This window comes from Carcharodon carcharias, chromosome 7, assembly GCF_017639515.1.
Source record: "Carcharodon carcharias isolate sCarCar2 chromosome 7, sCarCar2.pri, whole genome shotgun sequence".
In the NCBI taxonomy this organism is placed as follows: Eukaryota; Metazoa; Chordata; class Chondrichthyes; order Lamniformes; family Lamnidae; genus Carcharodon; species Carcharodon carcharias.
In genome coordinates this window covers 7,554,068-7,578,122 of record NC_054473.1, presented here as the reverse complement: position 1 = coordinate 7,578,122, position 24,055 = coordinate 7,554,068, and the positions used below count along the sequence as shown (strand labels likewise).

At 48.7% G+C, this 24,055-nt stretch overlaps 1 protein-coding gene across 1 annotated transcript in view; it reads left to right on the top strand.

Moving 5' to 3' along the window:
- The window catches only part of LOC121279736, a 139,546-nt gene that overhangs the window by 36,338 nt on the left and 79,153 nt on the right, over positions 1 to 24,055 (top strand). Inside the window, exons 16-23 of the mRNA XM_041190994.1 lie at positions 872 to 974; positions 3,422 to 3,521; positions 4,951 to 5,150; positions 10,109 to 10,203; positions 11,512 to 11,598; positions 14,017 to 14,131; positions 20,265 to 20,413; positions 23,454 to 23,628. Of these exons, the coding sequence (XP_041046928.1) occupies positions 872 to 974; positions 3,422 to 3,521; positions 4,951 to 5,150; positions 10,109 to 10,203; positions 11,512 to 11,598; positions 14,017 to 14,131; positions 20,265 to 20,413; positions 23,454 to 23,628 (1,024 nt within the window). The remainder of the gene's footprint in view (positions 1 to 871; positions 975 to 3,421; positions 3,522 to 4,950; positions 5,151 to 10,108; positions 10,204 to 11,511; positions 11,599 to 14,016; positions 14,132 to 20,264; positions 20,414 to 23,453; positions 23,629 to 24,055) is intronic.

The window sequence follows — 24,055 nt, the reverse complement described above, 5'->3', positions numbered from 1 at the left end:
TTATATTTCAGCTGGGACCCCAAACTCAGCTCCTGATTGGTCACCATGCGCGGAACTTAGTGCTGGCTGGACAGAGTGATTTCTGTGTCTGTGTATGTGTTTGTGAGATGCGTGTGTGTGTTTGTGCGCGTGTGTGTGTGCGCGTGTGTGTGTGTGTGTGATTTCAGTGTTCATGTGTGTGAGTGTGCGCGTGTGTGTGATTTCAGTGTTTGTGTGTGTTTGTGTGTGTGTGTGTCTGTGTGTGTGCGTGTGTGTGAGATTACAATGTGTAACGTTTCTGTGTGTGTGATTTCTGCCTCTGTACATGTGTGTGTGAGATGCGTGTGTGTGTCTGAGAGATTACTGTGCGTGAGATTGCCGTGTGCGTGTGAGATTACTGTGTGGGTGGGTGGGTGTGGGTGTGTGCAATCACTCTGTGTTCAGACAGTTCTGGTCAAGTTTCTTTCACCAACCCCCTGTGCCCCCCCCCACGCACCTCCCCCCACCCCCTCTCTCCCTCACCATCCCCCCAACCCTACCCACATTATCATTAACTGTCTGCATTGAAGATGTCCACTCAGTGACCAACGCTATTGCCTCTGAGTCAAAGAGTCATGGATGTGATTCCCACTGCAGGGATTTGAGTCTGTAATCCAGTGACAATCCCATGCAGTGCTGAGGGAGTGCAGCACTGTCAAAGATCCATCTTTCAGATGAGATTTCAAACTGAGGCCCCATTTTCCATTCAGGTTATGTGCTCGGGTCTCTGTGCTCTGAGGCCCACGACATTCTGATTCTGAGGTGAGAGAGGGAGTCTCTCTCTGAGAGCCTCCGCTGACCCCGACACACAATGACAATAAAGGAGGTTTCTGATAATTTGCTTCCCTTTCAGGCCAGTCAGCTATGCCTGGGACTCGAGTCTGGATTGATTCTCTTTAATGATATTGTGGCCGCAGATCCCATGTTGCTGCCGTTTTCTCTGAGTTTGTCGCAAGGTAGGCGGCGGGTAAAATGGAGATAGGGAGCAGGGAAAAGGGGAGGTGAAGCCAAGTTTGGTCTCCTTTGAGCACTGAGTTTAGGTGAGGTTGTGTGGCGGGGGTGGAGTGGGGAGAAGGGATCAGATTCACTCTTGATGCAGTCACAGTTGAATAGCCAGTGACCATTGTCACCTGTGCAAGGTTTGACAATCATGTTGGTGGTCGTGAATCTGTCCCCAGGTACCAGCCTGGGAAATGTTGTTCTATAATCACACGTACCTAATCAACAGGTAAACAATACGTCATATCTCTCAAACCCAATTGTCTCTCTATATCCCTCACATTTTCCTTCTCCCCTTATCCCGAACTCTACCCACTGTGTCCTGGAGAAACATTTCTCCCTTCCTAACAGCACTGTAGGTGTACCTACACTGCATGGACTGCAGCTGTTCAAGAAGGAAGCTCACCACCACCTTCTCAAGGGCACCTAGGGATGGGCAATAAATGCTGGCCCAGCCAGCAACGTCCACATCCCATAAATAAATAGAAAAAAGTATGCACTTTAAGAAGAATTCATAATAAGGCTGTCTGAAGAATTAGCTGCCTGACCTTTTGTTTCTGTCGAAACAATTCACTGGTGGCCTCATTATGAATGCTTGGCTGAGCTCCAAGACTCACTCATGGATTAGCTAAGCAGGGGCCTGTTTTCACAGGTGGAAGTGAAGTGTTTACGTTGATTGACATCTTTATGGGGTTATAATAAGTTATTCTTTCATTGAACTGCATCTTTCAATATCTGTATGCTTATTTGGACAAGATTAAGAGGTGCGGAGTGAGATAAAGCTTCTGTTATTGATACTATAATGGAGTGCACCTATGAGATGCCTACACCCAAAATGGAACTAGCCAAGTTGGGAGTGCATGGTGCGGGCTCATTACCCGTTCCCTCATCCCGTGCAGGCGAAAATTGCCGGGGCTGGGAATGGAGGAGGGAATCCCAGCATCGGGTCCCACCTGCCATTTTATTTATAAAGCCTCTGGAGTCAGCTGCTCTCCATGAGAATCCTGCCCAGGGTTAACAGGTCAATGTCCTCTCGTCAGATTCTGTGGAAGACAGGAAAGATTAAATGACAAAAAGGATGATGTTGCAAGACAAAAGTGGGTGGTAACGGAACCCGTAAAGCACGTTGTTGCTAATCATTCCTGACCTCCCACACCCCATCTCTTTTGTTCCTTATCCCCTTCCACAACCACACTTCCTGCTCCCACTCCCCTTCCTCTGCGCTTTCCTAAAATCTGTTACATCTTTAACATTTTTCAGTTCTCCAGTTGGAATTCCTGAATCCTGAGACTAGACCAGCCAACTGATCAACTCCCTCTCTGTGAGCTTGATGTTGGCCATCCCTCCCTGAACGTCACACTCTTGGGGCACAGTGGTTATTTTACTAGAACAGTAGTCCAGAGACTTGAACCGATGAATTCAAATCCCACCCCGTCAGCTGGGGAACTTGCAGGCAGAAGAAGCATGACCACACATTGCTCCTTTTTCAGTGAAATTAAAACTTTGGGGACAGCCATTCCCTGGTTCATTCCCCATGATAATGCCTCTACCAATCAGAGTCCACTTGCCAACCAATAAGCACTCTCTTCTCATGCAATATAAATTGTTGTTTCCTTTACAATTGGTATTCTTGTGTTATCTGTCCTGGTGAGTATAAGACAAAAAGCTTTGGCAGCATGTGTCTTTTTGCAGCAATACTCAAATTCTGTACAACCAAATGACTATTTCTTTTGCCACAGAAACAAAAGTAGCTGGAAAAACTCAGCAGGTCTGACAGCATCTGCAGAGAGGAACACAGTTAACATTTTGAGTCCGTATGACTCTTCATCAGAACTAAGGAAATAGAGAAATGAGGTGACATATAAGCTGGTTGAGGGGAGTGGGACAGGTAGAGCTGGATAGAGGGCCAGTGATAGGTGGAGGCAAAGAAGAGATTGCCAAAGATGTCATAGACAAAAGGACAAAGGGTGTAGACAGTGGTGATAAACACCCCTCAACTCCTCTTTGTCCTTTTGTCTATGACAGCTTTTGGTTATCTCCACCTATCACTTGCCCTCTATCCAGCTCTACCTGTCCCACCCCCCTCTACCAGCTTATATTTCACCTCATTTCTCTTTTTCCTTAGTCCTGTTGAAGAGTCATACGGACTCGAAATGTTAACTGTGTTCCTCTCTGCAGATGCTGTCAGACCTGCTGAGTTTTTCCAGCTATTTTTGTTTTTGTTTCAGATTTCCAGCATCTGCAGTTTTTTGCTTTTATCTGACTATTTCTTTTGCTTTTATTAAGGCACCTCACCAACTTCCTCTCAAAGGACAATTAGGGATTAGCAATAAATACTGACTTTTCCAGTAATGTCCACATCCTGTCAATGAATAAATTTAAAAAAAATTCTCTGTTGCTTTAGATGTTAAAAGTGAGTCGGAGGTGAAGTGGAGAATTGAGCAGACAGGCAGGGCAGTGATTACTGATGCTTGCCCCAAACAAAACATCTTCCTGAGCTGCAGGTAAGTGCAGGCACCAGACACTCCCCACATCAATGGCTGCATTTGCTCCCCCCCCCACCACCAGGGAGACACTGAGCAAGTAGACCAGGAACAACAACATGCATTTATATAGTGCCTTTCACCTCCTGGTGCTCCACAGCATTAAATCAGACACAATGTGCCACTGAGTCACATAAGGCAATATTAGGACAGGTGACCAACAGTTTGGTCAAGGGGGGGGTAGGTTTTAAGGATCTTACATGAAGAGAGAGGAGTAGAGAGTGGAAAGGTTTAGGGAGGGAATTCCAGAGTTTAGAGCCCAGGCAGCTGAAGGCAATGGCAGAGCGATGAAATTCCCTGCTTAAGACTGTGAAATACATTAGTCTGTTGAGATAAGAATGATAATGTGATACTGTGTCACGGAGCCATATAGAATAGGAGTGACCGAGTTCCTGGCCTTGCCTTTGGAAGGTAGGGAGTTGTCCTGATGTTCCTCAGCTCTGTTGGGCTTGGGAAGGAATCCATCAGGCAGGCAGGATTCCTGCTCCCAATCATTATCCAATGATTGTGGGTGAACATTGACTGCTGATGGCATTGGCCACGATTGATCAGGTGGTTGACTGGATCCAAAGAACAGTTTCTGGTGACCAAACCTACCCAAGGAACCATCCCACTGCGACTTAAGGAGAGCAAAAGTAACTGATAGAAAATTGGAGGGAAGCCAACCCCAGACAATAAAACGGATTCCAAAATTAGAGAATGTTGCAAAGATCCAACTTTGCAACGGAAGAATTTCCTAGCATTATACAGAGTGACATGGAATGTTCAGCACAGGAACAGATCATTAGGCCCAGTTAGTACACACTGGTATTTACAGCACACACAAGCCTCCTCTCACCCTTAACTTTATCCAGCCTATCAACATATCCTTCTACTCCTTTCTCCCTCATGTGTTTATCCAGCTTCCCCTTAAATGTATCTACACTATTCTCCTCAACCACTCCCCATGGGAGCGAGTTCCATATTCTCCTCACTCTCTGGGTAAAGAAGTTTCTCCTGAATTCCCAATTGGATTTTATTAATAATTATCCTATTTTTACGATCCCCAGTTTTGGGTCACCCCACAAGTAGAAATGTTTTCTCTATTTCTGATCTATCAAACCCCTCCGAAGTTTTGAAGACCTCTATTGGTTCAAGAGGAAAGAGCTGCAGCCTTTTCTGATAATTATAACCTTTCAATTCTGGTATCGTTCTTGTAAATCATTATTTTCACTCACTCTGGTGCCTCCAACATGGAGACCAAACTGTACACAATACTCCAAAGTTCTATACGAGTTTTACATAACCTCTCTGCTTTGACGTTCTTGTAGGATTGAGCTCCCAGAGCGTTGGTTGCTTCTTTTTATGGCTTTATTAACGCTTCATTCTAAATCTTATTGACTTGTTGCAGTGGTGACGATGTGATAAAAATCTGGGATGTGTACGGTGCTCTTCTGACTGAGTTTGTTCTGGATCACACGCTCACCTTTGCATGTTTCCTCAATAACCATGGCGACATACTGATTGGCTTCAAGGACCACCTCTTCCTGATACCTCACAACAAACTGATGATTGACATCAAGGATGATGGATCTGATAATTCAGCGCAAGGTACGTCATCTCGCTCCAGTGAAACGCAAGGGAATTGGCCCTAAGTGTCACAGCAGATTCTCAGGTGGATGGGGTTGGGGTGGGGGGTGGGGTTGGGGTGCGGTGAGTCGGGGAAGAGGGAACTTTATGCTGGTCCTGACTATTCTCTGTTGGGGAGAGAAATGAGGAGAAATGATTTCAGCAGAGACCTGGAACATATTACCTAAAAGATTCTTGGAATAAATTGTGAAGGAGGTTTCAGAAGGCAATTGGACGTGGAGGAGGACTAATTTGCAGGGGAAAAAGCTGGGGCGTGAGACTAACTGGACAGTTCTTTCAAAGAGCTAGCAGAGGCACATTGGACTGAATGGCCTCATGCTGTGCTGTAAGTTTCTGTGATAAGAGAAGGACGACCAGCTCTCGCCGATAGCCATTCAGTGTCTCCCTCTCTCTCCCCTACACTCTTCAGGCTCTCCTTACCCGTCTGTGGGCATTGAGCACGAGGCCAGTTGCTAAACGATGTACCAGAGAGGCTTGTAGGCTTTTGTGCAGATCCTATGGAAAGTTTGGAAGGTCAGGGAGGGCTGTTAATGTTTGGAATTCTCTCCCCACCCCTGCCGTGAGCAATGGAGGATGGTCATTGAATATATTCAAAGCTGAGTTACACGGGTTTTTGTTCAACAAGAGAGTTTAGGGTTTTGGGAGACAGGCAGGAGAGTCAGGTTCAGGCCGCAGTCACGTCAGCTGTGATCTTACTGAATGGTGGAGCAGGCTCGAGGGGCCGAATGGCCTACTTCTGCTCCTAATTTGTATGTTCTTATGAAGCGGAGAATCAAAGGCTCCATCCCAATTCTTCAGAGCACGTTGTGTTGACGCAATGTGCCCACAATGAGCCTCTGTGAAACACATTGGATGGGATTGTCCCAGATTTGCAGTATGTGCGGTAGTGGGCAGGATAAACAGCGTTTTACCCGCTGGCCGCAATGGCGGCTTTTTTGCGCCGTATCGTCCCATTCCTGGCATTCCATTCCATTCCATTAATTATGCATTCATGGGAAACACGCTGGATTGCTGGCAGGTGGACTCAGATTTCTCACCATGCCGTGATCCCAGCGCTTTCTCGCTCCGGGCGGTATACTCAAGGCGCACCAGGGCGCAGCCTACTTCCTGTCTACAGACCAGGATCCCTCCAGGCCAAAGGTGGCCCTGAAAGCAAAGAAGGGGGCAGCCCCCAAATTTAGTGACTCCTTTCTGGGGCGCCCGCTGGACGCAGTAGAAGGCCGTCATGTTGTCCCCTACCCCCGCTCTGGCTGCAGGATGTCTACCAGAGTCACTGACCCGGCCTGGGAGGCAGTGACAGAGGAGGTCAGCCGTTCCGTGCAGGAAGAGGATGGACCCTCTTATCCCTTCCACTAGGGTAAGTCAACCACTGCATCACTCTCAACTCCCAAACCCATCACACACCCACAGGGATCTCACACCTCAAGGGACAGCACCACTAACTCCCACACACACCCTCACATCTCCGTCAGCCTCATACCCTCTGGAGCTCCCGTCCTCATCCCATCCATGTCTCCGCTCACCACACAAACCCAGTGCCCTGTGTTCCTGCTCACGCTCTCTCCACCTGTGTTCATGCAGGAGAAGCTGGCTCACATCAGCAGGGAGAGGTCCCACATTGGGGGTGGAGTGACCCACATTAGGCCCCTCACTCCCTTTGAGGTGTGTGCCAACGTGCTGACTGGTGAGGGTGTGGGTCGTGCCTGTGACAACGGTGAGATCGGTGGCGAACACCCACCTGAGGATCGTGCACCACATCATCCCTCCCTCAACACAACTGCGAGTGTCTCTCTCTCTCTCTCCTGCTATTGACTCTGCTGCCATGTGCTAATTATCCCTACTTCGGTTCACAGGGAGCTCTGCCGGGGGACTGACCCCCTCAGCCAGCCAGACCCTCAGCTCCATCCACATCCTCACTGTGAACAGGCATTGAACAGCATGAAATTCCTGTTTGTGTTTTTCTATATTCTAATGGCAAGGCCTTTTCAGAGGGCAGTTAAGAGTCAACCGCATTGCTGTGGGTCTGGAGTCACATGTAGGCCAGACCAGGTAAGGGTGGCAGATTTCCTTCCCTAAAGGACATTAGTGAACCAGATGGGTTTTTACAACAATCGACAATGGTTTCTAATTCCGGATTTTTTTATTGAATTCAAATTCCACCATCTGCTGTGGCAGGATTCGAACCCAGGTACCCCAGGAACTGGTGCTGCTTGGGGAGTGTGACAAGTGGGGTGGGCGGAGATGCAGGTCAGGCTCAGATGGACAAATGAAAGAGAACCCCAGCAGGCAGCATTGAAAATGCTCGGGACATTGAGTTGAGTGTGATGGGGGAGCGATCCATGTGCCTGGGAGAGGCTTGTACGAGGCTCTGAAAGGCCCTGCCCCACACACACACACACACACACCTCTCCCTCCAGAATCACTGGTGGGCCGGCTATGTGCAGCTGAACAGCTAGTGGGTGGAGGGATGCAGGGAGAGGACTCACAAAGCCTGTCAATGAAACTAAAAGGCACAATTGCACATTACTCAATGAAAGCCAATGTATTTTCAGGTTATAAAGTGACAACAAGTGTTCACCTGTGCAACCACCTGCAATCAGAAATTCTTGACTTTTCTAGGCCTACCACTGCCTCTAGCTGCTGCCCTGACATCCGCAGCAGGGGTGGAGACGGCCTGTGCAATGGTCGGCCCTGTTGCCTCTGATGACTTTGGTGTGGGTCCTCTGGAGAGCCAAGGCCTTGAGGGCCCCAGTTTGCTTTGGCTGTCCTCCTGTGGGCCAGTTGCTCCCGCTGTGGTGACAGGACAACGTTGAAGGGGGAGTCACAGGCAAAAGAGACTCGGAGGGAGAGGACAGCCCCTGAAATTCCTGAGTGGATGACCACTCTCGGGGGTGTCCAGCAGCCGCGCCTGCTCCCTTCGGGTGCCCGGGGGGTCCCAGCCTGACTCGCAGAGGGACATGAGCATCTGGAGGGATGTCGAAGTGCCCCATGTCCCTCTTGCGTTGTCACTGCAGGAACTCACCCATGGCGGCCGTGATGCGAGTGCAGGTCTGCCCGCATCTCCACGTTTTGCTGGACCAGGGTCTCCACTGGGTTCGCCATCCTTCCCATGGAGACCTCCATATGCACACGTGTGGGCACCACTTCATCCAAGAGGGGGCAGACACACTCCTCCTCGCGTGCCTCTCTGTGAGGGCTTCCAACAGCTCTGCGTGATGTTCCCCTGCCTTCTGCTGACTCTCCAGGATGAGTTGGAAGGCCAAATCCAGAGGCTCATCATCTGACTCGGACCTCACAGATGCCTCTTCCCCAGCAGTCCTCCGAGTGCCAGGGAGCTCGGCTGAACCTGCCTCCTCCTGCTGTGGACACGTATCTGTGTGGTGATCAGCCTGCTCTAGATCTAGGTCCCACCGAGGGTTGTGTCTCTGCGCTGGTGCAGGGTGTGGGTAAGCACTGTGACGGGTCTTCCAGGCTGCTTATTTCCAGCTCTTCAATGGAGGGGGTGTCCTCTTGGCTGGTCTCCACCATTACCCTCGTCAGCTCACCACAGAGCCCAGAGAATGCCTGAAAATAATTAACACAAGAGATTGTTCTGAATGTCTTTGGAAATTCCATTTTCCCTTCTCATCTCTGCATCACAATATTGAGCCAAAGCTCTGCTGATCAAAGCAACAATTAACCTAATGTCACTCACCGTTATTGATCTGCAAATCATCACAGTAACTTCATGTTGAGGGGGGGTATTTGCAAAGCACTGTTAGTTGCACAAAAAATGCAGCTAATACTCCAAAAGGCATAATACAGGAGAGTGAACTTGTTGAATGGCAGAGCTGTCTTGTCAGGCTGGGTAACTCATCTCAATGTCCCGAGCATTTTCAATGCTGCCTGCTGGGGTTCTCTTTCAGTTGTCCATCTGAGCCTGACCTGCATCTCCGCCCACCCCACTGGTCACACTCCCCATGCAGCACTAGTTCCTGGGGTACCTGGGTTCGAATCCTGCCACAGCAGATGGTGGAATTTGAATTCAATAAAAAAAAAACCTGGAGTTAGAAACCATTGTCAAAACCCATCTGGTTCACTAATGTCCTTTAGGGAAGGAAATCTGCCTTCCTTACCTGGTCTGGCCTACATGTGACTCCAGGTCCACAGCAACGTGGTTGACTCTTAACTGCCCCTCTGAAATGGCCTTGCCATTAGAATATAGAAAAATACAAACAGGAATTTCAGTGCCTGTCCACAGTGAGGCAGACACAAAATCATAACAAGTAGGGGCAAGAACAGGTTACCCAGCCTGACAAGACAGCTCTGCCATTCAACAAGTTCACTCTCCTGTATTATGCCTTTTGGAGTATTAGCTGCATTCTTTGTGCAACTAACGATGCTTTGCAAATACCTCCCCCCGACATGAAGTTACTGTGATGATTTGCAGATCAATAACGGTGAGTGACATTAGGTTAATTGTTGCTTTATCAGCAGAGCTTTGGCTCAATATTGTGATGCAGAGATGAGAAGGGAAAACGGAATTTCCAAAGACATTCAGACAATCTCCTGTGTTAATTATTTTCAGGCTTTTTCCGGGCTCTGTGGTGAGCTGACGAGGGTAATGGTGGAGACCAGCAGACCCCACATCTCCCACCACCATGTAAAATGCTGGTGTGTAGAATAATTGGCCTCCTTCTGTGCTGTAATCATTATATAATTCTGAAGGCAGTAATGCTGGTTACAGAACAGCAGGCTTGGAGCCTGGACAAGCTGATGGGCGGCTGGAAAGAGTGAGGGTGGTAGCGTGTTCCACGTGGATGGATCCCGCGGGAGATCAGTGATCCCTGCTCTGGGATTTGGTCAAAGCTGAATGGGGAGTTGGGTTTTTCAGGCTTTCTCTATGCTCACCCAGCTGCTCTCTGTTTCCCTGACATTAGAATCCAATATTTACGAGGATCCAGCGATTAAATATGAGCTCAAGGACTCTGTGCAGCGGCAGGTAGAATCTCAGCTGGATCTGGACTCCTATTTGGTAGGTCAGAGGTTCTGTGTATTGTTTGCAGTCTCATTTTCCAAAAACAAGACATGTAATAACCTTCCGACTATTTATTCCATTCCTTTATTTTTGGGATGTGTGCTGATGGCCAAGGCTGATATTTATTGCCCATTTCCCAGTTACCATCAGGAGGTATTGAGCGTTTTAACAGAGTCACATAAAGTAGACCCATGTCAGAAGGCAGGAAAGAGCAAACCACTTTGGTGGGGGACTGGAGTCACGTATAGGCCAAGGCAGGTATCCTTAAAGGGACACTACTGAACAACAATCAGACAGATTCATGATCTGTTTTACTGAGCTGTAACTGTCCTGGGAGTGTTTGATGGGGACAGTGTAGAGATAGCTTTACTCTGTACCTAACCCTGTGCTGTACTTGTCCTGGGAGTGTTTGATGGGGACGGTGTAGAGGGAGCTTTACTCTGTATCTAACCCCAAGCTGTACCTGTTCTGGGAGTGTTTGATGGGGACAGTGTAGAGGGAGCTTTACTCTGTATCTAACCCCGTGCTGTACCTGTCCTGGGAGTGTTTGATGGGGACAGTGTAGAGGGAGCTTTACTCTGTATCTAACCCCGTGCTGTACCTGTCCTGGGAGTGTTTGATGCTGATGGCTGTCTGTGTTGGGATGATATTGCGCTTTCCACCATGAAGACCCCTCAGCATGATTCCCATTTCAACGATATGCCTCCTCCTCCGCACCCACTGTGTTGGCCTCAGTTTGGTGGTTGCTATCAACCTGATTACCCTGGGTTGATGGAGAACCAGCTGTTTTTGCTGCTCCTGTAGCTGCATCTGGAACCAATGCTGGAATATTCCTGGAAGGACATTAAGCGATGGGGGATTGGAGCTGGATTATGGTTTCCCCTGCATCCTCCACTATCCCTTCATTTTCCAATGGTGGCAGCTGACTGCACCCACACTAAGAGACCAGTTGCTGCTGGCCTGAGACCAGTTGTTGTTCTGGAGCTACCCTTGGATTTTTCGATGGGATGCTGACGATGGAGATTTACTCATAATGGAACTTGTACGCCTGAGAGACCCAGTGACGTCAGGAGGGGAGGGGAGCTGAGAGGGTGATGAAAATCAATGGGATAGATTTTTTAAAAATTCAGCCGTGCCTGCTACCAATTCCCAATTCCCAACAGGAATGTTGTAGAGTTCTGGGCAGAGCTTGCCTGAATATTCCTTTGCCAAGGAAAGAGCCCCTCATTCCCAGTGGCTGGAAGGAATGCCAACCTTTGGTCCATGAAGCACTTGTTTACTTCGCTGAACTCTTTATCTTTTCAGGTTCCTTTCAAGAATTTGAATTTCGAAGGAAGTGAGATCTTCTCAATTAGCTCAGGAAAGGAATCGGACCTGGGAGATACAGAATCCGTAAGTGGGATTTTTCGGCCTTGTCTTTCTGAGGTTCAGATGTCATCTTGGTTCCCTCTCACCCCTCCGGGTCACAAGGTCATGCATGGGCTCAGACTCTGCTCCTCATTCAAAATCTTTAAAAAAAAATCCAAAATAAAGTCCATGTTCTCTTGACCCAATCTGATTATAGACTATTCCCAGTCTATGAATTACATGCCAGCTGTTGAATATAGGAAACAATAAGCCTCAGCCATTTGACAGTCGGGGTCTTCCTGACTCCCAAAGAGCTGGAATTTCCTTTGAAAAGGCAAAATAATGTAGTAGCTTCCTTCGCAGGTGATCGCTGCAGCATGGGATTGTGAGCTGGGTTGCTATTTTCATCATTTCCTAACTCTCTTTTAATACTGCTGGTTAATAGCTTGGGTTCCTTAGTAAATACGACCCTAGTGGGCATTGCAGGGTGAGGGGGTGACACTGACCCAGCCTCTCCTTCCAGAGGAACATAAGCAATAGGAGGAGGAGGAGGCTGTTTGGCTCCTTAAGTCTGCTGGGCCATTCAATAAGGCCATGGCTGTTCTTTGAAACCAACTTCATTTTCCTACCCTACCCCCACATCCCTTGATTCCCCTTGGTGCCCAAAAATCTATTGATTTCAGTTTTGAATCGTTATGACAATGCCCATAGCCCTCTGGGATGGAGAAGTCCAAAGATTGGCAGCCCTCTGAGTGAAGAAGTTTCTCTTCATGTGAGTCCTCCCTCCTCCCTGTCCCCACCTTACCCTGAGGGTGTGATCTCCTAAGCCAGGAGGAAACAGCCTCTCACCCTGTCAAGCCTCTGTTTCAATGAGGTCACCTCTCATTCCTCTAAACTCCAGGGAATACCAACCCAGTTTCCTGAGTCATCCCTCATAAGACAATCCCTCTCATCCCAGCAATCAGTCTCCTGGACCTGCAGCGCACCCACTCCAAGGCAGGTATGTCCTGCCGAAGATGAGGAGAGCGGGCACTGTTAGAGGGCACAGCGTAATGGGTGAGCTCCTCCACACAGGCCAACGTGGCACCAGCAGGATGACCTCTGATATTCGATACAGTTAGAACAAGCAGAAGCCTTCAATGAAGCTTCACTTTAAATGGTGGACTCTGGATGGGTCAAGGACCTTTTATGGCTCATCGCCCATCTCTGATGCAGTTCTGTGTCAGCAAGGCCTCGCCATTCCAAGTGGGAAGAGTAAAAGAGAAGAAAAGGGGCTGCAAAGGATGGAAATACACAGCCCATCAATCCATCAACATCTGCAACATCTGGAAAGACAAGAGGTTGGTTGGTGTTTCGGGCCCAGCTTCTGGGTGTGTGCACAGCACTCCGTCCATTCGCAGTCAGAAGGTTGTCAGTCAAGCGTCTGGTCCAGAGACTTGCATCCCATAATGCAGCACTCCTGCAGTCAGTGTTGAGAGACCACTGCACACTGGCAGAGGGAACGCTCGCTGGGGAATATGGAACACGGGGCCAAAGCCTCAGGATAAGGCCAAACGTTCAAGACTGAGATAAGAAGAAATTTCTTGACTCAAAGGGTTGTGAATCTTTGAACTTCTCTACCACAGAGGGTTGTGGAGGATTCATTGTTGAATAGAGTTAAGGCTGGGATAGACAGAAATTTGGCCTCTCAGGGGATTACAGGACATGGGGAGTAGGTGGGAAAATGGAGCTGAAGCCCAAGATCAGCCATGGTCGTATTGAATGGCGGAGCAGGCTCATAAGGCCGAATGGTCTACTCCTGCTTGTATTTGTTGTGTTTTGGAGGATCAGTACTGAGGGAGTGCTGCACTCTCAGTGGGTCAGTACTGAGGGAGTGCTGCACTGTCAGAGGGTCAGTACTGAGGGAGTGCTGCACTGTCAGAGGGTCAGTACTGAGGGAGTGCTGCACTGTCAGAGGGTCAGTACTGAGGGGGTGCTGCACTGTCAGAGGGTCAGTACTGAGGGAGTGCTGCACTGTCAGAGGGTCAGTATTGAGGGAGTGCTGCACTGTCAGAGAGTCAGTACTGAGGGAGTGCTGCACTGTCAGAGGGTCAGTACTGAGGGAGTGCTGCACCATCAGAGGGTCAGTACTGAGGGAGTGCTGCACCATCAGAGGGTCAGTACTGAGGGAGTGCTGCACCATCAGAGGGTCAGTACTGAGGGAGTGCTGCACTGTCAGAGGGTCAGCATTGAGGAAGTGCTGCACTGTCGGAGGGTCAGCACTGAGGGAGTGCTGCACTGTTGGAGGGTCCGTATTAATGGATACTGACCCATGGAGTTCCCCATGACCCAGCACTAATGGATACTAGCCCATCAAGTACTTCCTGAATAGTATGGATAGATAATCAGAGGGGAAGGTCCTAGAGGAATTTAAGTGATAAATGCCAGAGAACCTCCTGAGATCCAAACTGTTTCACCTTTCAGCTGTTGAATGAATATGTACCAGCTTCCACTGGAATCTACAACTCTCCGGCTAGCTCTGTTATGTCGTTGGAGATCTATCGCCTCACACCAGGACCCAACCTGGACAATGAAGAAGGTAAGGGATTCCCTGCCCTCACACTGTGCCCATGCTGGACTGGACTGGACTGGACAGGTCTGTAGGGCTGAAGTGACCTCAACTGTGTGCTTGGCACAATCTGCAAGAACGGTTGGAGGCCATTCAGCCCATCAAACTTGTCATCCTAGCAGATCATGGATGAGCAATACCTGAATTCCATTGACCCACCTGTGTTTCATAACCCTTAATACTCTCTTTACGGAACAGAAATGGACTAATTTCAGTCTGAGACAATCTTTGACCCTCCCCTATCCACCCACCCTCCCCCCTTCCCCACACCAAGTTTTAGAGAGAATCCCACTTCCCCCCTATGTGAAGAAGAATATCTTGTTAAATTATTTCTGGAATGAAGAAAGTTTGGATGAAGATAGGGTTGAACAGGTTAGATGCTGAGAGGAGGTTTCCCCTGGTGGGAGAGTCAGGAACTAGACTCACTCTCTTGGGATAAGGAACAGCTATTTAGGACTGAGGTGAGGAGATTTGGAATTCTCTACTTGACAGAGCTGTGCATTCTGAGTTATTTAAGACTGGGATTGATAGATTTTGGTACTCTAAGCAAATTGAGGGACATGGGGATTGGGTGGGAAACTAGAGTTGAGGTTGAAGATCACTCATAATCATACTGAACAGCAGAGCAGGCTTGAGGGGCTGAATGGCGTCCTCATGCCCCTATTTCTCATAATTATCTAATTTTAAAATTTATTCCCCTTGTTTTGGGAGTGTTTGATGAGGACAGTGTAGAGGGAGCTTTACTCTGTATCTAACCCCGTGCTGTACCTGTCCTGGGAGTGTTTGATGGTGACAGTGTAGAGGGAACTTTACTCTGTATCTAACCCCGTGCTGTACCTGTCCTGGGAGTGTTTGATGGTGACAGTGTAGAGGGAGCTTTACTCTGTATCTAACCCCGTGCTGTACCTGTCCTGGGAGTGTTTGATGGGGACAGTGTAGAGGGAGCTTTATTCTGTATCTAACCCCGTGCTTTACCTGCCCTGGGAGTGTTTGATGGGGACAGTGTAGAGGGAGCTTTACTCTGTATCTAACCCCGTGCTGTACCTGTCCTGGGAGTGTTTGATGGGGACAGTGTAGAGGGAGATTTACTCTGTACCTAACCCCGTGCTGTACCTGTCCTGGGAGTGTTTGATGGGGACAGTGTAGATGGAGATTTACTCTGTATCTAACCCCGTGCTGTACCTGTCCTGGGAGTGTTTGATGTGGACAGTGTAGAGGAAGCTTTACTCTGTATCTAACCCCGTGCTGTACCTGTCCTGGGAGTGTTTGATGGGGACGGTGTAGAGGGAGCTTTACTCTGTATCTAACCCCGTGCTGTACCTGTCCTGGGAGTGTTTGATGGGGACAGTGTAGAGATAGCTTTACTCTGTATCTAACCCCGTGCTGTACCTGTCCTGGGAGTGTTTGATGGGGACAGTGTAGAGGGAGTTTTACTCTGTATCTAACCCCGTGCTGTACCTGTCCTGGGAGTGTTTGATGGGGACAGTGTAGAGATAGCTTTACTCTGTATCTAACCCCGTGCTGTACCTGTCCTGGGAGTGTTTGATGGGGACAGTGTAGAGGGAGCTTTACTCTGTATCTAACCCCGTGCTGTACCTGCCCTGGGAGTGTTTGATGGGGATGGTGTAGAGGGAGCTTTACTCTGTATCTAACCCCGTGCTGTACCTGTCCTGGGAGTGTTTGATGGGGACGGTGTAGAGGGAGCTTTACTCTGTATCTAACCCCGTGCTGTACCTGTCCTGGGAGTGTTTGATGTGGACAGTGTAGAGGGAGTTTTACTCTGTATCTAACCCCGTGCTGTACCTGTCCTGGGAGTGTTTGCTGGGGACAGTGTAGAGGGAGTTTTACTCTGTATCTAACCCCGTGCTGTACCTGTCCTGGGAGTGTTTGATGGGGACAGTGTAGAGGGAGCTTTACTCTGTATCTAACCCCGTGCTGTACCTGTCCTGGGAGTGTTTGATGGGGACAGTGTAGAGGGAGCTTTACTCTGTATCTAACCCCGTGCTGTACCTGTCCTGGGAGTACTCTGTATCTAACCCCGTGCTGTACCTGTCCTGAGAGTGAAACATAGAAAATAGAAGCAGGAGTAGGTCATTCGGCCCTTTGAGTCTGCTCCGCCATTCGATATCATGGCTGATCCTCTATCTCAATGCCGTATTCCCACTCTCTCCCCATGCCCCTTGATGCCTTTAGAGTCCAGGAATCTATTTCCTTCTTAAATATATTCAGTGATTTGGCCTCCACAGCCTCTGTGGTAGAGAATTCCACAGATTCACCACCCTCTGAGTGAAGAGGTTTCTCCTCACCTCAGTCCTACATGGTCTACCCTGTATCCTGAGTCTATGACCCCTTGTTCTAAGACCTCCCCCGCCAGCCAGAGTAAACATCATCCCTGCATCCAGTCTGTCCATCCCTGTTAGAATTTTATATGTTTCAATGAGACCTCCTCTCATTCTTCTAAACTCCAGTGAATTCAGGCCCAGTCAGCCCAATCTCTCCTTATACGACAATCCTGCCATCCCAGGAATCAGTCTGGTGAACCTTTGCTGCACTCCCTCCAAGGCAAGTATATTCTTTCTTAGGTAAAGAGACCAAAACTGCACACAATACTCCAGGTGTGGTATCTCCAAGGCCCTGTCCAGCTGCTGTAAGTTATCCTTGCTCCTGTACTCAAGTCCTCTCGCAATGAAGGCCAACATACCATTTACCTTCTTAACTGTTTGCTGCACCTGCATGCTTACTTCCAGTGACTGGTGTACAAAGACACTCAGGTACCTTTTTACATCAATATTTCCCAATCTATCACCATTTAAACAATACTCTGCCATTCTGTTTTTCCTACCCTTATCCATGTTATACTGCATCTGCCCTGTATTTGCCCACTCACTCAACCTGTCTAAATCACCTTGAAGCTTCTTAACACCCTCCTCATCACTCACATTCCCACCTAGTTTTTGTTGTCAGCAAACTTGGAAATATTACATTTGGTTCCCTCATCCAAATCATTGATATATATTGTGAATAGACCCAAGCACTGATCCCTGAGGTACCCCACTAGTCACCATCCGCCACTCCAAAAGAGACCCATTTATTCCTACTCTCTGTTTCCTGTCTGCTAATCAATTCTCAATCCATGCCAATATATTACCCCCAATCCCATGTGGTTTAATTTTACACACAAACCTCTTATGTGGGACTTTATCAATAGCTTTCTGAAAATCCAAATACACCACATCCACTGGATCCCCCTTATCTATTCTGCTGGTTACATCCCCAAGAAACTCCAGTAGGTTTGTCAAACATGATTTCTCTTTCATAAATCCATGTTGACTTTGTCCAATCCTCTTGATAGTTTCTAACTGTCCTGTTATCACACCCTTTATAATAGACTCTAGCACTTTCCCTACCACTGATGTTCGGCTAACCGATCAGTAATTCACTGTTTTCTCCCTCACTCCTTTTTTAAATAGTGGGGTTACATTTGCCACCTTCCAATCTGCCGGGATTGTTCCAGAATCTGCAGAATTTTGGAAGATGACAACCAACACATCCACTATTTCTGTGGCCACCCCCTTTAGTACCCTGGGAGGTAGATTATCAGGCCCTGCAGAACTTTTGGCTTTCAGTCCCATTAATTTCTCCAACGCTTATTTTTTAGTAATACTGATTTCCTTCCATTCCTTCTTCTCACTAGCCCCTCAATTCCCTAGCATTTCTGGGAAGTTATTTGTGTTTTCCTCCATGAAGACAGAACTAAAGTAGTTATTTAATTGCTTTGCCATTTCATTGTTCTCTATTATAAATTCTCCTGCTTTAGACTGTAAGGGTATTGGTGAAGAATATAAACTATAGGGACCTTCACTCTGTATCTAACCCTGTGCTGTACCTGTCCTGGGAGTGTTTGATGGGGACAGTGTAGAGGGAGCTTTACTCTGTATCTAACCCCGTGCTGTACCTGTCCTGGGAGTGTTTGATGGGGACTGTGTAGAGGGAGATTTACTCTGTATCTAACCCTGTGCTGTACCTGTCCTGGGAGTGTTTGATGGCGACAGTGTAGAGAGAGCTTTACTCTGTATCTAACCCCGAGCAGTACCTGTCCTGGGAGTGTTTGATGGGGACAGTGTAGAGGGAGCTTTACTCTGTATCTAACCCTGTGCTGTACCTGTCCTGGGAGTGTTTGATGGCGACAGTGTAGAGAGAGCTTTACTCTGTATCTAACCCTGTGCTGTACCTGTCCTGGGAGTGTTTGATGGGGACAGTGTACAGGGAGCTTGTTGCTCTGTATCTAACCATGTCTGTACCTGTCTGTACCTGTCCTGGGAGTGTTTGATGGGGACAGTGTAGAGGGAGCTTTTTGCTCTGTATTTAACCACGTCTGTACCTGTCTGTACCTGTCCTGGGAGTGTTTGATGGGGACAGTGTAGAGGGAGATTTACTCTGCATCTAACCCTGTGCTGTACCTGTCCTGGGAGTGTTTGATGGGGTCAGTGTAGAGGGAGCTTTACTCTGTATCTAACCCCGTGCTGTACCTGTCCTGGGAGTGTTTGATGGGGACAGTGTAGAGGGAGATTTACTCTGTATCTAACCCCGTGCTGTACCTGTCCTGGGAGTGTTTGATGGGGACAGTGTAGAGGGAGATTTACTCTGTATCTAACCCCGTGCTGTACCTGTCCTGGGAGTGTTTGATGGGGACAGTGTAGAGGGAGCTTTACTCTGTATCTAACCCCGTGCTGTACCTGTCCTGGGAGTGTTTGATGGGGACGGTGTAGAGGGAGCTTTACTCTGTATCTAACCCTGTGCTGTACCTGTCCTGGGAGTGTTTGATGGGGACGGTGTAGAGGGAGCTTTACTCTGTATCTAACCCAGTGCTGTACCTGTCCTGGGAGTGTTTGATGGGGACAGTGTAGAGGGAGTTTTACTCTGTATCTAACCCCGTGCTGTACCTGTCCTGGGAGTGTTTGATGGAGACAGTGTAGAGGGAGCTTTACTCTGTATCTAACCCCGTGCTGTACCTGTCCTGGGAGTGTTTGATGGGGACAGTGTAGAGGGGGCTTTACTCTGTATCTAACCCCGTGCTGTACCTGTCCTGGGAGTGTTTGATGGGGACAGTGTAGAGGGAGGTTTACTCTGTATCTAACCCCGTGCTGTACCTGTCCTGGGAGTGTTTGATGGGACTGTGTAGACGGAGCTTTACTCTGTATCTAACCCTGTGCTGTACCTGCCCTGGGATTGTTTGGTGGGGACAGTGTGCAGGAAGCTTTACTCTGTATCTAACCCCGTGCTGTACCTGTCCTGGGAGTGTTTGATGGGGACAGTGTAGAGGTAGGTTTACTCTGTATCTAACCCCGTGCTGTACCTGTCCTGGGAGTGTTTGATGGGGACAGTGTAGAGGTAGGTTTACTCTGTATCTAACCCCGTGCTGTACCTGTCCTGGGAGTGTTTGATGGGGACAGTGTAGAGGGAGCTTTACTCTGTATCTAACCCCGTGCTGTACCTGTCCTGGGAGTGTTTGATGGGGACAGTGTAGAGAGAGCTTTACTCTGTATCTAACCCCGAGCTGTACCTGTCCTGGGAGTGTTTGATGGGGACAGTGTAGAGGGAGCTTTTTGCTCTGTATCTAACCCTGTGCTGTACCTGTCCTGGGAGTGTTTGATGGGGACAGTGTAGGGGGAGCTTTACTCTGTATCTAACCCCGTGCTGTACCTGCTCTGGGAGTGTTTGATGGGGACAGTGTAGAGGGATCTTTACTCTGTATCTAACCCCGTGCTGTACCTGTCCTGGGAGTGTTTGATGGGGACAGTGTAGAAGGAGCTTTACTCTGTATCTAACTCCATGCTGTACCTGTCCTGGGAGTGTTTGATGGGCACAATGTGCAGGGAGATTTACTCTGTATCTTACCCCGAGCTGTACCTGCCCTGGGAGTGTTTGGGGGGGACAGTGTATAGGGAGCTTTACTCTGTATCTATTTTCCTTTGTCTTCATGTGATGTCTCTCACCTGAGGGGACAGTTCCTTGTTAATAAGAGATGATGAAGATTGGGACGGTTGTGTGTAGTGCTGATTCTGTCACATGCAGTTCATTTACACTCTGCCTTTTCCCACAGGCGATAGGTCGATGATGCAACTAAGTTATGAGGACACAAATTTGCCCCTGCTTCTTAGCTCTGAACTACAGATGCCGCAAGTTGGTAGCTCAGTTGTTGACACCCTCTTTCCAGAGCGATTGAGAGAACAGGCATTAGTGGAGAGTGAGGTGAGTACATGAGAAATGAGTTGAGTGCCCATTGCTGTGTCACTACTAAGCATGCAGGGTCCACAGCTCAGTCCTGCAGTGCTGAGTGAGTGGTGGGAGTCCTGCTGTCTAGCATCTGTATGGCCGCTCCTTTCTCTGTTGACCCCTAGCTACCCTCTTGCATATCACAGGAGGCTGCATTTGAAACTGACTCTCTTCATTGTATTCAGGGTTGTTACGGCACAACACATTGGGTATACTGCACAGAAACAGGCCATTTGGCCCTACCAGCTCATGCTGCTACACTAGATTACAGGTGCATAATTAAGGGTAATCTTACAAACATTCTTTCCAAAAAGACTTCACTTGGTCAAACCCACAAGTGAAATTCTTCCAGGCAACACTCCCTTATAGATATTTAACTATACAAAACCCAATAATATTACCCAAGGCAAACTGCTGTAGCTTCAATAAAGGCCTACCACATGACCTGTAACTTACTTCCACTTGGCTGTGGAATCCAAATTGCAGAATAAAACTGCTTTTAGCAGCCCAACACTTTTCTGGCTTGACTGGATGGCTCCTTCAAAGGACATCTCCTCCCAGCCAAGAGCTAACACATCCCAACTCAGCTTCAGATGCTCATCTCACAGCTCAAACAGCTTTATCTTATTCCAAACACCCACAAATGCAAACACAACTTACTTAAACTATCTAATATCCTTCTATAAACTATCTTATATGCTTCAGTATCTGAGGAGTTGTGAATGACACTGAACACTGTGCAGTGATCAGCCAACATCCCCAGTCCTGACCTTATGATAAGTGGGAGGTCAGAATTGATGGAGTCAATGCTTTACAGGTCAGCGGCTGGAGGAGGAGGAATAAAATCACCAGCACTGACTGGAATCAGTGAAAGACCAGCCTTGGGGCAGCCCTAAGGTCAGTACCACAGAGGCTTCAAGCCTCACTCCAGAGATACGAGCTCTATGATCCAGGCTGACATTCCCAGTGCACTTCTTCAGGCGCTCCATACTATCACTGGGTCAGTGCTGAGGGAGTGCTGTACTGTCGGTGGGTCAGTACTAAGGGAGTGCTGCACTCTCAGAGGGTCAGTACTGAGGGAGTGCTGCACTGTCAGAGGGTCAGTACTGAGGGAGTGCTGCACTGTCAGAGGGTCAGTACTGAGGGAGTGCTGCACTGTCAGAGGGTCAGTACTGAGGGAGTGCTGCACTGTCAGAGGGTCAGTACTGAGGGAGTGCTGCACTGTCAGACAGTCAGTACTGAGGGAGTGCTGCACTGTCAGAGGGTCAGCACTGAGGGAGTGCTGCACTGTCAGAGGGTCAGTACTGAGGGAGTGCTGCTGTGCTAGAGGATCTTGGCCAATATTTTTCCCTGTATCAAAAGCACTGAGAGGTGAGCTGGTGATTTATCTCAGTGGGTCTCAAATTCCTTCGCTTGAAGGGCCTGTTTTTCTATAGATTAACAACTGGAAATCCCCATCTGAATTGTAATAATCTATAACATTCATAATGTGAAAGTGCTGTGTATAAAGAGCTTTTTCAACATGCTTTTTAGAAAACAGTTGTTTCCTTCAGTGAGATACGTGAGCCTGTGTTTAATCACACAGTAATACATAAATATTGAAAAGAAACTCCTTTCTCTTGAAAGGCTGAATTTACCAGGCACCCGTTGGCAGCCTTGTTATCAATGGTTTATCTGGTGAACGACCTCCACCTGTCAGTACCCTCACTGCTCGCTCCCCTCTGCAGTGGCCCACCCAACACTGCACAATTGCTGATCATAATCTGCTCCACCCTCCAGCTGCTGCTCAGTTCTTTTGTTGACGTTTCGAGTCCTCATGACCCTTCGACAGTTCTGTCGAAGGGTCATGAGGACTCGAAACGTCAACTCTTTTCTTCTCCGCCGATGCTGCCAGACCTGCTGAGTTTTTCCAGGTAATTCTGTTTTTGTTTTGGATTTCCAGCATCCGCAGTTTTTTTGTTTTTATCAGTTCTTTTGTTGATGTCTTTGAAAGTCCCCACAGATGCCCAGGGGGTTCACTGACTCTAGTTTGAAAATCACTGATTTATTTTGTTGATGTTTGTGGGATCTTGCTGTGTGCAAAATGGCTGCGGCATTTCCTACATTACAGCAGTGACCACACTCCAAAAAAGTGCGTCATTAGCTGTAAAGCGTATTAGATCATCCTGAGTTTGTAGAAGGCCATTGCTGTCCTTCCTTCCCTCACTCCCTCCTCCCTTCCCTCCCTCCCTCCCTCCCTCCCTCCTTCCCTCCCTCCCTCTTTCCCTCACTTACTCCCTCCCTCCCTCCCTCCTTCCCTCACTCCCTCCTTCCTTCCCTCCCTCCCTCCCTCACTCCTTCCTTCCCTCCCTCCCTCCTTCCCTCACTCCCTCCTTCCTTCCCTCCCTCCCTCACTCCTTCCTTCCTTCCCTCCCTCCTTCCTTCTATCCCTCACTCCCTCGTTCCCTCCCTCCTTCCTTCTATCCCTCACTCCCTCCTTCCCTCCCTCCTTCCTTCTATCCCTCACTCCCTCCTTCCCTCCCTCCTTCCTTCTATCCCTCACTCCCTCCTTCCCTCCTTCCTTCCTTCTATCCCTCACTCCCTCCTTCCCTCCCTCCTTCCTTCTATCCCTCACTCCCTCCTTCCCTCCCTCCTTCCTTCTATCCCTCACTCCCTCCTTCCCTCCCTCCTTCCTTCTATCCCTCACTCCCTCCTTCCCTCCCTCCCTCACTCCTTCCTTCCTTCCCTCCCTCCTTCCCTCCTTCCCTCACTCCCTCCTTCCTTCCCTCCCTCCTTCCCTCCCTCTCACACTCCTTCCTCCCTTCCCTTCTTCCCTCAGTCCCTCCTTCCTTCCCTCCCTCCCTCACTCCCTCCCTCCCTCTCTCACTCCCTTCCCTCCCTCACTCCTTCCTTCTTCCCTCCCTCCCTCCTTCCCTCCTTCTTCTTGCATTTTCTTTCTTCTCTCTAGTGTCATCATTGATGGAGCGCCAATGCTGGGAATTATTTATTTAATGCTGTCCTCTTTCCTGCCTGTCAGCATTTGGTACAGCTGGCTGTGGAGGAGATCCAGGGTGACGAGAGTGTAACAACATCCGTTGAAAATTTAAGAAAGCAGTTGCATACCAGCCGAGCAGTAGTCACTGTGCACCGTTGGCAACATCCGGTTAACGTGAATTTGGCAGTGGCAGACAGTGTAGAGCTAGTGAGAAGAGGTAGGAACTGCCTGTGTGAAAAGATGCCTTTTACCATCTTAGCAGTCACATGATGCAACGATGATGGAGTTACTGACCAATCACAGTGATCAATCTTTATCCATGTGTCTACAACAGACCCAGGCATGAGGTGAGGGAAACCCCCAGTGATGAAGAACTTGGGGAACCATAGGTCCAAAGTCACTTGTTCCTTCCGAACGCGCTCCACTCACCACACGTCACCTCTCAAATTACCTCCGACACCCACAAAAACTCAGCCCTGGCTGAGTCAGTTTCACTCTCACTTCAGTCAGAAGGTTGTTACCGAAACATCAAGGCCGTACTGACAGTCCCCAGTGCAGTACTGTGGGAGTGCGGCACTGTTGGGGGGTGGCAGTGGTGGGGGTTATCATCTCTCAGATGGTTGCCTGCCCTCTTAGGTGGACAT